Consider the following 16,536-nt stretch of genomic DNA (forward strand, 5'->3'; position numbering starts at 1 on the left):
TCAACTACACACAACCATGATCCCTCAGTCCAGCACTGACAAAGTATAAGCTAATGCTCAAAATCATAATGGATGTAGTGTTTGGGGACTAGTACTGTGTACAGTTATACAGTATATGAAATAAATTATCTCTTCATCAGAAAGACTGCCCCACCAAATGCTTGAGTTTTGATTCAAGTACTCAAGCACTGCTCTCAAGTGTCATCACCATCAGGGATCAGTTCAGGAGCCCACAGGCATTCATAAGACAGAAACTGATAAGAGTGGTATGACTAAGGAAGGCTTTTATGAATAAACACTGTATGGTACGATACAAGTGGCATCCATGCATCCATCCATCTATCTATCTATCCATCCCAAATACAACTGGGACTACTCAAACTTCTGCCTCCATACTGGCTATCTCCCCTTATAGGTCTTTACATTCTTTGCACCGATTTTCACAACACTGGCGGTTGGTTTCATGTGCTGCATCTTGTTTATCTCATGAGTTTTTGTTATTGCTTCTCAGGAATAAAAAAAACAAACTCAAACCACATCAGACCTTCTGTCAGCACAACTGTCTTTGCTCTTACTTTATTGAAACACAGGTAGGGGACACTTATCTAGGAAAGTTTCAGTCAAAACTTAAAGCTGAAGCTGACTGCTGCCAGTACAAACGCTAAGAGGTAAGCATCACAGGCATGGATAACTCGGCAGAACATCCCTCCCCAGCGCAGAGCTTTTCTCTGTGCATCCCCCTCCATGAAATTCAACATGACCAGTTTTTATAGGGTAGCTAAAACACCACAGATGCAGTTTAGCAGCATTAGTTACACTTCCCAGGAAGAAGTCACAATGTCTAACGCAGAGATGCAGTGACAGATTGACTCTTGGCTGGGAAGAGCAACAGGGCATCCCAAGAGAAATAAAAGTTGGAACAAGAAAACCAGCTATAAGCTATTTGTCACATACCTAAATGTATTTTCAGTTGCCCCAACATATAAAAGTCCCTTCTGGAAGGCAAGATTAATGAAATACTAGGTAGTAATAAAGGTGAAATGGGGCCAAGATGCATGATTTTACATTTGGGTTTCCCACACTTAACTGAGAGACCTTATTTCAAGGTTTCACCTGGCTCCAGGGCTGTAACTCTTCAATTAAAGCATACTTTTCTTTTTTTTTTTAACTAGCAATTGCCAAAAATTTACAGGAATAGCATACGCCCTCTCTGGATCACCTTACATCTTGTACCAGAAGATGCTGAGAACCACAGGCCTTACTCACAAAGTTAAGCCAAAGCCATGGTAAAGTAGATCAAAGTTTTCAGAAGCAGAGATTACAGTGACTAATTACTGCTGGCCCTTTATAAAGCTGATGCCCCTGCCTGTTTCGCCCAGTGCAGATGCCTGCCCACAAGATCCAGAGAGTTCTGCTGCAGCTTGAGCAAAACAGGGAGGGAAAGGTTTCCTCCGGACACTGCGGGCCAGCAAAACCCAGGTGCTAAAGCAAAGCATCGACAGGCCGTGCATAAACAAAGCCACACCTGTTAGAGCAATGCGGGCAGCGGAGGGGAAAAGGTGAGGGCGGTGAGGTTTAAAGAGCCAGGGGTAGTTTCACATGACCCTCCAGAATCTGTTTGTGTCCCTTGTGCACAGACAAACACTGGCACTCGGCCAGCTGCAGGGGAGATCACATGCTGGAACAAGGGTAAAAGAAGAAAGGGGAGGGGGGCAGGAAATAAAGTTATATAATTACTCTGTGCCAGCAGCCTTGTTGTCGGGCCCCAGCTCAGGGCTGAGGCCGTGGTCCTCAGCAAGGTGGGCACCTGCTTTGGTCCGACACCATCCCCCCACTGCAGCTGAAAGCGGCCTCCAAGCAAGTAATTTGTTTGCTTCATGGTTTAATCCCCAGCTCTCCCTCCTCTTCCAATAAATGCTCTCAATATGAAATTAAAGCATGTTACTTAACTTACTGTACCATCCAGCTATTGTAGTATTTTTAGAAGCTGAGCATTAGCCCTCGCTGACTTTTTGCATGTGCTGCTTTCTCTGTCAGTCAGCCTCTGCAACCAAGGATGATTTAATTGAGTGACTAGGGAGAGCGCTAGAAGGACCTGAAGCAGGGTCCTTTAAAGCATTAGCATTTCATAAAGCCAAACACACCATCATTACAGGTCAGATTACAGTGTCCTTTTGCAAACCTATGTTGCATGACACAAAATGTGACGTGCTTGCATCGCCTTAAGAGCCAAAGTCCACTCATAGACAGTGTTATCTCTACGTATCAGTAACCAGGACAATCTAGATTTATTTTTCAATCTATAACCAAGCCTTTTAAGTTGCACTCCTTAACCATGACATACAATGTTTGCTGCTGTTTGTGCTAGCATGATAAGCATTTCAGTTATCTAAGAAAACATTAAATCTCATCTTTTAATCAGAGAATCAGCCAGACATATACTACAGCAGCTTTGCTGTCTGCACACGTGCTCTTTAATCACCTCTTTGGCTCCGAGTGCCACCGTTCCCACCTGCAGTTTAGCTCTGGAGAGTATTTATCAGTATGAGACAACATTATTAGACAGCCCAGTGTGTTGCTACCACCCTACTGCTGCTTCTCTCATCCTAGTTTTTTCTGCAAAGGTTATCCAGTAAGTCATTCAGGGTAATCTTACAGGTAAATAGTGCTTAGAGAAGGGAGGAGGCAGATTTGAATGTACAAATAATGAAGTTGCATTTATACTTCCCTTCTCCCTCATTCTTTGCAAAGAAAGGGGTCTAGCATAAAGGAGACAGAGTAGCTTTCTGAAAAAATCTGGAAATCCCCTGAAGGTTCAGCTTCTAATTTCAGCAGTCTCTGCAAGTTTACAAGATGAAGAAAGGCTACAAGTGGTAGCACAGCTTCTCAGAAGTTCCTGGGAGCATGGCCAGACTGAGGATGTCCAGACCACCAAGACAACAGTCCCTGTTTTTGGATTTACTGTAGCTGCCTGCAAACCCACACTGCTGTGCCCCTGAACAAAAGGTTCAATTGAGCAAGAGTCACGCGTACTCATGCCAGCAGTCCCACAGCAACAGATCAAGATCATGACATACTTCTGATGTTTGTACACCGTCCAACAAAACAAAAAGTAAAGTCAGACGTGCTGATGGTCTCATTGCAATTTAGGAGACTATCAAGGCAGATATGCCTCAGTTTGCAGAGAGGGCACTCCTGCCAAACAGGAGCTCCCTGCCAACCTGGCGGTCCTCCTTCATCACACCAAGGAACAGGTCCTAAAACTAGCTGAGCATAAAGAGAAAATTAGCAGTGTCATTATTTGAACCACCACAGCTTTACTCCATTCAGGCAACTTGTGTAAAGCAAAATGAAGTACATTATGTTAGCACAGACCAAGGAAGCTTTTGCAGAGTGCTCAAGTGTAAGTGGTTCCCAGAAAAAAAAGTAACTACAAAAATTCACTGAAGCGGTGAAGACCAAGGCCTATGAAAAAGTGGACACAACTCTAGGATTCAGGAGCAGAAAGGGGATACTTTGAGAAATTACACTCTCTCTTTGTATCTGCAACTTGCTGCTCTTAGAAGAAGGACATAGACAAACATTTCTTTATCTGTCTCAGTACTGTCATTCTTAACATGTCCCTGGAGTTTCCTTAGGAAATGAACAGATTAGAGAGCATTTCTTCTGAGGACACTTCAGTAAGACTCTTCACTTTCTAAACAAAAGACCGTTTGCATTTATGTAAAGTAACTTCCTGCACTGCTTTTTAAGCTATGCTGATTCTTTATACCATGAATTTGCAGCTTTGGTTTACTTCAAGCATCAAAAGTACAAAGAGGATAATAGACTCAATTATGCTAAGTGCGGAGTAGCCAGCTATTCATCTCAGTCAACTTTCCTATAGTATCCACAGCCATCCAGAGTTTCTGCTTACTTGATTCTACTCTTAGTCCTGTGAAGGCAAACATACAGGCATTACAAGAATAAATCCAACTGACACATCCAGACCAATGTTCAAATTCTAATCCAAACTCCACAGTTGATTAGTAATTCATGTGACGCTCCTTTCTTAAAAACACAGCAGCACAGTCCCCTACCACACAGCTGTTTGGTACAATGTATTTTCAGAAAGCTGACACTCCAGAGTTTGAGGAAATGCGTTCCAATTCAGAGTCCTGAGGGAAGTGCAAGGTTCTTGGATTTGCCCAAAGTCACTGCTTTGCAAACGATTTCAAGTTTACTCAAACAGCGTGTGGATGTTTTACTGTTTTCTGCCAGGGTGTTTAACATGTCATACAAATAAAGAAAACACAGGCTTTGCACACTAGGCAAAAAACTTTAAAGCACATTCTCAGACAACCCACATATTACATAATTAAAGACCTGTAACCTGGTTTCCTGCCTCTTAACTATAGTCATTTGACTAGGTAAGAGCCAAGTGAAAAGCTCAGTAAGTCAACAGAGTAACTGTGAACCTAGAATTTTAGCATTCCCATTGCTAAGAGAGCTTGTACAAACAAGGGCTTAAAATAAAGCCACTTAGCTTTGTCAAAAGTTGGGCTTTCTCTCCTGAAGTAGCAAAGCCACTAACTGCAGGAATTCTTCTGATTTTACAGTACTGGCTGTCAAGACTGGGAGCAATAACCCTGGAGACCAAGAACAAACAAGCCAGTTCGGGATTAAAGGAGCAGCAAAGGCAGCAGCACATTCCTCCCTACACACCACAGCACCTCCGATCCTCAGTGCCACAAATCACTGAAAACACATGGTAACCTGGCAGGGTACACAGTCCTGTTGTGATCCACACATTCCTACAACCCTCAGCAGACTTACCAGCCCACCATGCAACATATACAACAGCTACAACAGACCGGAATTAGCAAAGGGAGAAGGAAAATGAGGCTGACAGACAAGACAGACCTGCGTCCATGGTCCATGTCTCTGCAGTGGCACAGAATTTGTTAAATGAATCACAGGAATTATATTACATCCCATGATACAGGGGAAGGCAAAAAGGCTTGTCAGTCTGACCTTGGAGGAACTTATCTCCTGACCCCCTCTGGGCTTTAGCAACTCACTGATCATAAAACCTTCAAGTCTAAAAAAACCTGGGGGTTTGGACCCTGTTGTCAACACTGAAACTTCATAGTGTGCATGCCCCGAGCCACTTAAGTGTTTCTTCATAAAAGCTATAGCCCAACACAGTTACATTAGCCACTGCTATAGCTGAGACAGAAACTTATTTTTCTGAAGGTGCTTCAGATTTATTTTTAGGAGTCTGGTTATGTGACGTATTACTGCCTGCATTGCAATTGCTATCAGGGCAAGCCAAAAAGCAACATCACCCAGCTTCTTTCTGTCACCCCCTGCCCCAACTCTCAGTGTCTCTTTGGCATCCAGGAAATTAATTAATTAATTAATGTAGTCTAGCAAGAGCTGGACCACAGCTAGCAACCTCCAATAGTATCTGGTAGCAGCTGTTTACTCCCAAAAGGCTTTTCTCCAGTAATGCAGGAGTGAGCATAGTGAGTGTTAGCTGACAGCTCCAGCAATGCACTTCTACAGCATGCACACAGGCTAACATTAGAGATTCTGCTTCTCTAGGCTGATCTTTGCAAAATTGGCATTAACATGGCTTTCAACACTCCTGAATCCAACATTTGGCAAGAACTCTCTCACTAGATGCACTAGATTCTCACTTAGTAAGAACCAACCACTTCTGCAAAAATTAAGTCATCTCCCCATACTCTGCACACAGAAAATGGACAGTATACTCCACAGTGTGCCCTTTTTGGATCAGAATGCCATTTATTATGGTAGAAGAAAAGTCAATGCATCATGGTTGCTGTCTTTTAATCAGCTAGCAGTGAGGGAATCCAACTGACAGGCTTAGAAATGCTAAAAGCTCTGTTCTATTTTTAATGAGACTAAAACCACTGTGGCTATTAGAGACAGTTTACATAGTTTACAGCTAAATAAAGTCTTGCAATACAGAAAAGAAACAATTGCACAAAATTCTCAGTGAAAGCAATCATTCCTTAGAGGCATCTTCACCTATAAAGTACTTAGAAAAATGAAGTACTGACTTACTGATAAAGTATCCTTTAACTTTTTTTAAAAAAAAACAAGCTAGGTTTCTTTCCATTTCTAATAAAACACCAATAAATGAAATTTATATTAGGAAATTCTTCACATGGAAAGAAATCCATAGGAAAGTCGCATGTTTACATGGACATTTTGTTTCTTCTGCTGGTGCCCACAGAACCTGATCATGTATCTCTAGCTTGTACTTAATTGCAAATTAGTCTTACCTCCAAAGCAAGTTACTCTCACTGGCCAGGGACTGCTACTGACAAAGATACATGTTGAAAGCTACATCCTTTGCTGCATGTTCTAAGCTCTTTGATTTTGGTCAATACTGACTCAAACATTGAAGTCCCTGAAAAATATGGTATTTGTGAGAGTGAATCATACTTATCAATAGAAATTCAATTTAAAAATTGAGTTTTCTTACCATGAGAAAATATAACCTAAAGCAGTGTGTCATATTCCTCTTTGTTTTTAAAGAGGCTTTTAAGTTAGATCTTGTATCAAAGAACTAACTTTTAACAGACTACAGTACTTAAATTGAGCCAAGAGCACAAGTTCATACATGTTAACTACTATACTAGATGGTGCTCACACAATCTAAGGGACTACTGCAACCCACAACAATATGCTGTTGCTCATAAAACCTTTAGTCTTCAAGAATCCTTACCAGGGTCACTTTCCATGTTTTGTCCAAGTTTCAGAAGTGCACTGTCAGACTATACTCCTTCTTCATCAGAAGGACAAAAAGAAACATAACGGGAATAAATATTTGTACCCTGGTGCAATGGAAAACTCCAGCATCACACACTTGCTAACACACCTGTCCAATCTGAGAAAACTTCTTCAAAATTATTTCCTTTAAGCTTGTATTAAAAAGAAAAAAAAAAATCTTATTATTTTGGGGGAAGCTGTAACACAAAAAGAAAGTACAGGATATTTGATCCTTTCCAACACACTGGCCTCCCTGTGCTCAGACCTGTGAAATACAAGGTAGCTTATCTGTTCTACTTGGCATCTAATCTACTACAGCTTTGGTTATAGCAGCACTGCTGGCCAGCTGCTTCCAAGAACACTGGCTTTGGGAGTCCGGTTATGACAGCATCCTTCTACCACATGGACAGGAGACGTTCTGCAAAATGCCTTGGACAATCTGTCCTAGCACAGGCTGATGATGCCCTGAATTAACCTTGGAAGGCTCAGGGCTTGAAAGGATGAGCTGGTGGACTCTGGATCTGGCACTGCAGCAACACACTTGTGTGTCTCAGACCAGGGGAGGGAAGAGAGAAGGGAAGATGCCACATGGGTTGAAGGAACCACTGTTTCCATACAAGTGCATTCTCCTCAGAAAATTATAGTCAAATCTCTATGCTTTGGGAAGTGGCAACCACAGCCAGATAACCTAAATGATGTTTAAGAGGATGTAAGCTTATAGCTAAGAAGCCCTAGACATCAAGACCGATGAAACTCAACAAAGGAATGCAAGTAGCATGAAACACAAAGGAATTTACACCATCTGAATGTGGGTCTGCTCTTTTTTACAGCAATAGTACTATATCCCCCTTTTGTCTTTGTGATTGTTAGGTTCAAACTGAGAATCTGAATGGGCCAACAAGTGAAGATGGTTCTTCACAGCCCTTGACAGAAACAATAAAATTATAAACCTCCTTTAGGGAAGGAGCCACTGTGCCCACACGGACCATTAAAATTTACTGGGTGTCAGTGAGCAAACTGCCACCTGCTAATGAAATTGCTCTTCAGGTCTTCAAACTGATAATCTGACCAATTTCAAGTGTCGTGCTGAACAAATTCATACAAGACTACTTTGCTATTCTCTCTTGCTTCAATTATTAGCAACATGGACCTCATCACTCTACTTTCTATTGTTCAATTTGTTCAATTGCTGAAATTTAGGGTGTGCTTTGTACCCCTTCCCCTCCTTCCCAACAGTGATCCTTGGTGCTAGATATACATAGTTAACTAGGTCTAGAAGTGCCTGTCCCAGCTATCAAACCTATGATCCTAACTACCTGGACCACACACACCTTTCTGCTCAGATAAAGATCCATTCTCCTGTTACATGGTGCCATCTGTCCCAGAACTCACTGCTCACTTCAGACAAGGGCATTTGTAGTTCTGGTGACTTGTTCCCAATTCAATACAGAATTAACTCTTTACACATCTCTTGGTAGGCAAGGTTTACCAAAAACAAACAAAAAAAAGACATTTCAGAATCTCAGATATGGGGCAAAATTTTATACACTTCAGTTGACTGCTCTATACCCCTTAAATCCCACAGAAATCACAGTCTATCAGTCTAAGGCAAAGTAATTATTCATGATTAATAACCTAGCATCAGATCTTGTATTGGAACAGACTGCTGTGTTTTCCCCTAACCAAGTATCAGGATTACAGCCTGAGCAAATCAGCGATGTAATTTAAGCAAAAAAAGAAAAAAAAAAAAAGTTGGAGTGCAAGAAACAGTCTGCAATATAGGCGAACTTAAAATAGTTGTTTTGCTGCATATTTAGCAGTAATGGGTTACTTCACAAGCCTTCAGAATAGGAAAAAAAATCAAAAAACCCTCATCATTACAAACAGAACATGTCTGAATATCAGTGTTTCTTTCCTTAATCATGTATGAATCTCATTTAACCCGCGCAGCTCTAAGAAAGCCATATACATAACTACACCTTTCACTGTGATGTTCAAAACAGTCTTCCTGAAAAAAAAATCCACACAGTGATGCTCTATCAGACTTCATTAAGTTGCCACTCCTGAGGATTAGCACACATAGGTTGGACAAAATTTCTAATACAAATGATGCTGCAGCCTGCATTACAGAAATACCTACATAGAAATTGTTAATTCATAACAGCTGGAAAGAAGACAAAAATTAAAATAAGACTAACAACAGGAGCCATCCTGACTATTCCAGTACATGATTACCTTACTCAAATTTCTCAAAATGAAAGAAACTTACAGGGCTCAATATAGGGCCCAGTACTCTTCAGAATCCTGACGATCTGGATGAGGGTATCAAGTGTACCCTCAGTAAGCTCATGGGCAACACTAAGTTAGGTGGGAGAGCTGATCTGCTGGAGGGCAGGAAGGCTCTGCAGAGGGATCTGGATCAAAGGGACAATGATATGAGGTTCATCAAGTCCAAGTGCCAGCTCCTGGACTTGGGTCACAGTAACCCCATACAACACTCCAGGCTGGGTGGAGGTGCCAGAGTATCTGGAAAGTTGCCAAATGAAAAAGAACCTGGGGACACTGGTCAACAGCAGCCAAACATGAGCCAGCACGTGCACAGGTGGCCAAGAAGGCTGATGACATCCCGGCTTGTATCAAAAATAGGCCAGCAGTGCCAGGGCAGTGACTGTCACCCTGTACTCAGACACACTTGGAGTCTCTGCGTCCAGTTCTGCACTCCTTACTGCAAGAAAGAAATTGATGTGCTGGAGCAAGTCCAGAGAAGGGCAAAGGCACTGGTGAAGGGCCTAGAGAATGAGTCCTACAAGTGGCTGAGGGAGCTGGGGGTGTTTAACCTGCAGAAAAGAAAGCTCAGAGGGGACCTTATTGATCTCTACAATTGCCTGAAAGGGGGCTGTAGTCAGGTGGGAGTCAGCCTCTTCTCCCAGGCAACGGGATGGGAGGACACAGCCTCAAGCTGCACCAGAGAAGGTTGAAGTTGGACATCAAGAGGAATTCCTTCATGAAAAGGGCTGTTAAACATTGGGACAAACTGCCCAAGAAGGTGGTGGAGTCACCATCCCTGGAGGTCCTCGTGACTGGACATGGAGCTTAATGTCATAGTCTAGTTGACAGGGTGGTTATTTGTCAAAGGTTGGACTCAATGATCTTGAAGGTCTTTTCCAACCTAAATTATTCCAATTTTCTTCATCTTCATTGTCCTTGGAAAAAGAAGTATCTAGGTTTGAATATAGTAAAATCCAAGCACCTCAAAGGTACTTCTTAGCCTGAGAACTCTCAATGCTCTGCCTAGTTTACCTATCTCCTAGTTTTCAAAAACCTAGGTACTATATGAAATATGCTTCATTGTTACACTTGTTCCAGTATCAATAGCAAAATACTTGTATCTATCCATCTCAAGGTAGTGGCTGCCATGTTTTCCTTTCCTTGAGGAAAGGGAGTTAATTGCAAGTAGCTCTACCAGTTATCCTGCATTAAGAAGATGGCTTTATCAGAAATCTTTATTGACTTAACATTCTCTGAAGGAAGAAAATTTACAAAAGATCAGCAATTTGCATTTAAATAGTAACAAATTACACGTAAAATTGCACACTGTCCCAGAAAACACAATATAAAGTATAAATCTTCAGTTTTTGCAGAAGCAGGCACACTAAAAACAAGTATGTCAATCACCTCTTCATGCTTGGAAGGTTTTCTTTTTGTTTTGTTCTGTTTTAAAGTTGTTCACAGTGTGTGTCAAGTGACCACTTATTTTATACAGCTCCTCGCCACTTCTTTTAACACCTTCTGGACACATCCAAGGAAGTTATCCACAGCACATCAGCACATACACTGAAGCACTCCTACACGGTTAGCAGCAGCTGCTTTAATTCCACACAAAGTCTCTGAGGCTACATTAAAGCCTTAACAGATCAAAAAGGTTTCATAACTACCAGTATGCTACTGGAGGAAGGTCTGGTGTGCCAAACTTTGCCAAGGCAGCACATGAAACAAAACAAGCAAACCACCTCAAAACAAGACCTGCCCAGGTAAAGGGTCTCCAGACAAGGAAATTTGAACAAAGATTGCAAACTTGGTCAGCCAGAAAAAAAGTTCAAGAAATCACACAGTTGCTTTAGCAACACTGAAATACTACTGTTATCAACCTCAAGAACAATTCTGCAAATGGATTTCTACTGTTCGCTCCAAGAAAAGATGGGATGCAATCGCATGAGCTGCTGTTCAATTGGTATTGAAGTGGTTTTTCATTCTCTTCTGTGAAACCACTGCTGAAGAACAGGGAGGGGAAGCAACTTGTTTACCTTGTAGTTGAAGAGCCTGGCAGCTTGCACATGAGCAGCTACCACACTTCAGCTGAATGGTGATTAATTCAGGGTGGTACCTTTTACAGTACAAACAGTATTTATTGTACTGCTTCCTCTAGTTTTGAGCTATTCTTCCTAACCCAAAAATGCAGGTCTATGAAATAAAAGGTAGTGGAAAACATTCCTGCGGAGATTAAAGTCAAATCAGAGATAAAAAAAAAAAAAAAAAAAAAAAAAAAGGAATCCTAGGATATGGAGGAGAAGAGGAAAAACTTTGAACTAGGCTTCAGAATCAAGCTGTGGGTGAGAGAAATGAGCCACCTTCTGGATACAGATAAACAGAAGACTACTTATTTATCTAAACCAAAAAAATTAACTATGACAGGTTACCTAGAAGCTCATTATCACACCACAATACTGACAGCATGTATGTAATCTTAAATCATAATAATACATGTTATTGTGTCAATATCCTGCTTCAGAAGATGCTACGGATGAGAAGTTTCTGGTCTCGTGGGTTTGGGTTTATTTTAATCTTCAGGGCAAGTCATACTCAAAAGATACACTGTCAGAAAACTATTTTTCCAACTCGCTCTCATCCAGCATAGCAGTTATGGTTTGTGACTTAACCATACGGACAGTTCATGTTCAACAGCCAGCTTGTCATAATTCCAAGGACATAAAGGACTCCAGAAAAAACAAGATTGCAAGAGATGCCTTTTTCAGAATATCTTTAGCACACTTCAGTTAACCCTTCTGCTCACATCATGGCAAAAAATAATGTATTTCATGCAGAAATCTCTCCAGCAAATACATAGGAAGGAATTTTTTCCATCAAATTTGCAACCCACTGCCTTATATACTTCTATACAGTCAGAAATAGAGAAACAGGCCCTCTGAAGTCTTTTTACCTTAGAAAACAGGTTTTATAAATGCTTCCAGCTATAAAACACTTAAGGTGACTATCTCAAATAGTGGTAAAATATAAATACCACTATTTGAGGCAGAAAAACTCTTAGGTCTGTCCTAAATTTGAAAAGGAAAAAAAAAATTCACCTGAGAGGGCATGTGTGGGTGAGTAAACATGTTAAGTTGCTTTAATAAATGGATTATCTATGTATGTAACATGTGTGTTATATATGAACCTGGAGTTACCTTCTGCAGAAATCTTTCCAAGAGGTCCTGGTGTTGTGGCCATGAAGGAGGAGTTCAAGAAAGAGCTCTGGAAGAAGCAGGATATGCAGAGGGGGAACAGGGTACAAGCACACAGAAAGACTGTGCAGGACAAAAGGGCTTCATTCAACCAGGTGGCAGGAGACCCAGAGCCCCACAGAGGGTGATGAGGAAAGATTGCCAAGGGAAGTGGACTAGCCATAAATACAGTTAACTGTTTCCAGACATCATAGTTGCCAAGATGTTTTCCTGAGAGAGCAAATGACCTCCTCCCAGGAGAGCTAAAATATCTTCTCCCCAGCTCCTCCAGGCACTACTCTCCCTCAGCCTGAACACAACCACTCAAGGAAAACCTGTGAGGTCAGGTCTCTGCCAGAGATGAAAGAGGTAGAAAACCCAGAGGCAAGAAAGGAAGATGTAGCCTCACCAGGCTAGGCATGAACCCTTTACAATCAATAAAAGAGTTCATGCATTGGAAGGCTTTTGTCAGCCCTTGCTTCTTGACCCACACTGCCTCCATGCTTCTCCAGGCATACAGACGGCATCTCTTCTGCAACACAGTGCAGAGGAAAGGGGAACATCTGGCCAGGACTCTCCTAGTGCCTCCCCACCAAACGACTCGGAGCCAGAGGCAGCCATGACCAAAGGACAGCAGCATCAGTCAGATCTGAGGGTGGATGCTCATAAACCACTCAGCAAGGGGGAGCTTCCCTACACCACTCCAAGGACAGTCCTGGGGGGATATGGCTGGCAGTAGGCCCTTGGAGAAGGCAGCACAGCAGACAGTCCACTTGGATGTAAGCCTTGTGAGAGAGAGTAAACACCAGGGAAGCCAGGAGCGTGCCACGACAGGAGACTGAGTACCAACAGCCTGGCTGGGAAACCACAAGGGACATGCTGGGAGAGGAAACACCTGGAAAATTGGCTAGTACCTCTAGGTTCTCTTTTGCTTCTGTCACACTGCCAAGTCCCTCATTTTCCACATCAATACTTCTTCCCAAAAGAAGAACTCACCATCTTTAAAAAGAGTAATGTTCAGAATACCTGTCTTGCTCAAACCAAATGAGTCCAATTTTGCAGTCAGGTGCATGGGACAGGGAGAAACTTGACCCAAATTGGATAAATCACTTTTCTGACCCACTCACAAGCAAACAGTACTGTTCCAGCCGCAGCCAGCACTGGAGTCTACAAGGATTTCTGGAGTGGGTTGAAGATAACTTCACAAGTGATCAGTGAGCCAACTGGAGAAGCATTTTCCTGCTTGACCAACAAGCAGGAAAACAAAGCCATTTGGGGAGGAAGAGGTTGATGGCAGCGGAGATGATGCAGAGATGACAGTAATGAGTAAGCAAAGAGAGCAAGACTACCAGCAGAATTACAGCTTGGACTGTGGGAAAACAGATTTTTGGCCAGTTCAAGGATCTGCGTGCAAGGTTCCCATGGCAGACTTCTCTGAAGAACCAAGGTACCCAGGGCAACAATCTGATCTCACAGGACAGACTATTCAAACCTCAAGAAAGGTCCACTGTGGCATGCAGAGTCACAGGAGAATGGCAGAAAGCCAGCTGAATGGACAGGCATCTCCTGCCTCAGCTAAAATGCTGAAACGCAGTGAGGGTTAAAGCAGGAAGAGGTTACACAGAAAGAACATGGAGATTGTGCACATGCAGAAAAGCTGGAACAAGCAAAAGATGCCAAAAAAAACCAAGGAATTGTTATATAGGCAAGTAAGGACAAAAGGATGGCTACTATTAGTTTAGCTAGTTCTCAGTTGTGCACAGGATCCAGCAGCTAAGGACACTAAAGATCAATGATTTTTTTACCTCAATTTTTCCTAGTTCCTCCTTATGTCTCCCAGTTCTTTGACCACTGTGCCAGCATCTGGAGGATTGAACAATTACTGACAGCAAAGGAAAGTTAAGGATCAGACAAGCCAGCCAGGAGCAGATAGGATGGATTAGAAGATGCTAAGGACACTAACCAACACTATGCTAGCAAGGCTACTCTCTTTTATCTTCAAAGGAGCAACTACTTAGAGGATTTTCCTGGTGCGTGCAGAGGCAGAGAACACATTCCTCTTCAAAGCAGGTGAGGATGACAATATGAAGAACCAGAAGCTGGTCAGCCTTGACAAGTTGACAAGAATATGGAGCAAGTTCTTCCGGAAGTCACTGCCAGGAACTCAAACAATTAAAAAAAAAGGCATCTCGTAAATCTACACTGGTTGTTCCAAGTAACAAGTCATATTCATTTGCGATTTCATGCCATTTGTACTAAGGGTCTTATCTCTTAAGAAACCAGAACACACACAGATCATGGGTCACCGTGCGGCCTTCTGATTTCATCTTGCTGCACATACTAAGTTTCTTCAAATATATAGTTAAAATTTTACCATACTGAACAATCATATGGGATTTCTGGAACATCTATTTTCATTAGAAGAGGAGGCACTTCATTTGTACTTCCCACAGTCCAAAGCAACCTGCCTCAATATAGATGAAGGCTGTAGAAAAGTCAACTGAATACTTGAGAAGAACCTACTGCAACAGCATAAAATTCATCAAAAAAACCTCTTTGCCTCCACTGAAGTATCGATTCTACAAATCTCATGTGAGCTGAAATAATGGCCTGCCACCCTCCTACACTAATAGCTTCAAGAACTTCTTCAAGAAAGGTGCCAACACCACTTTGTCAGAAACCCCCTCCTGAACTGTACAGAAGTATTCACTATTCTGGGGAACATGCCAGCATGACAGTATTTACTGTATGACTAATATGCATTAATGAAGCACAAATGGACAACTATTTACTTGTGCTAATAACTAAAGTGCTTTATTAGAGCTAAGGCCTCTAGCATGAAGGATTGCCAGGCTCCCCCACTTGCCAAAATTATGTCAAAAAATGGAGCCAATGTGTAAGACATCAAGAGCTACAGCCAGTGTGTAGTAGAGTCTTAAGTCATTGTTTAACATTCAGCTTGCAAAGGACCAGCATGCTCCAAAACCACTGGCTGTTTCCTAGGGCTTGTCTTTTCATTGTAGAGGCTAGAATTTCAAATATGCACGATGGTCGTACCAGCATGCAGGCCAAAGCTATCTTAAAATAGCAGTAAAGCCTGAGAGATTTGCTGGGCATTTGTGTTCTACCTTGGATTGCTCACTGTTCTTTCAAAACCAGAAATAAAAACACTCTGTCTTAATGCCTTGGATTAAAATATCAATGCTATCTAGCATAAAAGGCCATTAATACCAATAATCTGGCCCCTTGCTCATGAAGGATTCCTGAAAGCTGATCAATTCGGTAAAATTCCATCCTGAAAAAGCAAAGTCACCATAAAAGTCCTTGCTCTGTCCAGCACTTTCCATCTCATCTCTCCACAAAGGGACCATACCTACAACACTAGAAATGAAAGATACACCTTGAAAAGCAGCAGGGTTTTGTGGGCACCTAAGAACTTTTTAATAAAACAACTTCAGATTACATTATATTAGGAATGGAAAAGAAAGTTCTTCAAGGATGCAAAAAGAGCAGGTAAAGACTGTTTTCAGTCATAGCTAGTACTAGGTTGACCTGATATATTTATCCCTAGCTTTACAGAGTAAATGGCACCTTCACCACACCAAGGGCACAGCGAGTTCAGGCTTTCCACTCTTCTTTGAATCAGCAGCTTCAGTTTGGAGTAAAAAGTCTTCAAGTGTAGAAACAAGGAGGTCTCTGCCATGAGGCATCACATGAACAATAAAGTCTGGAAACAGCAACCACAGTTTCTTTCTAGAAACAGGAAAATTCTCTTCTCAGATTTGATCACACAAACAGCTTCATGCAGAATCACAGGATTTGAGGTGGTAGTTTGGGGCAGTGTTTTCTTCCCTTCTTTTTTAACTTTAAAGAAAATATATAAGTAAGTGCTTATAAAATATTGTCCTTCCTTTGATCAAACAGATTCTCTTTAGACTATGTAAGGCAAGAAAATGTACTGGGCATAACTTTACACAGGGTCTGTATCTAGATATATTTCTAGGAAATACTTAAATATTAGGAAACATTATATCACTGGTCTTTTCCAAGGATAGAAAAGATCTCTCTGAGCCAACTGGCATGGACAACAACACAGAACTATCTGAGCCATAGTGCTTTCTTGAAAAGTGACAGCTCCAAGTACACAGCAATATTATCTTCCACTTAAAAAACAAAATAATCTTCTCCACTGGTTACTGTTTACTCATATGTAGAACATAGAACATCTGCATGAGGAAGGTTCATTAAAGCACAT

At 41.7% G+C, this 16,536-nt stretch overlaps 1 protein-coding gene across 8 annotated transcripts in view; it reads right to left on the reverse strand.

Moving 5' to 3' along the window:
• GRB10 (growth factor receptor bound protein 10) overlaps nt 1-16,536 on the reverse strand; it is a 144,191-nt gene that overhangs the window by 84,540 nt on the left and 43,115 nt on the right. For 4 of the 8 annotated variants that reach the window (XR_014952793.1, XR_014952792.1, XM_085571759.1 and 1 more), the window contains exon 1: nt 4,903-16,034. The exons of the other annotated variants lie outside the window; for them this stretch is intronic. Coding sequence is in view for 2 of the 4 variants with exons in the window: in XM_085571759.1 (XP_085427885.1) it covers nt 4,903-5,166 (264 nt within the window). In the remaining 2 variants the exon portion in view is untranslated. Of the gene's footprint in view, nt 1-4,902; nt 16,035-16,536 lie in introns of those variants that run through there. 8 annotated transcript variants of the gene reach the window in all.

The sequence above is a fragment of the Lonchura striata genome, chromosome 2 (genome assembly GCF_050655825.1).
Source record: "Lonchura striata isolate lonStrDom1 chromosome 2, ASM5065582v1, whole genome shotgun sequence".
Lineage (NCBI taxonomy): Eukaryota > Metazoa > Chordata > Aves > Passeriformes > Estrildidae > Lonchura > Lonchura striata.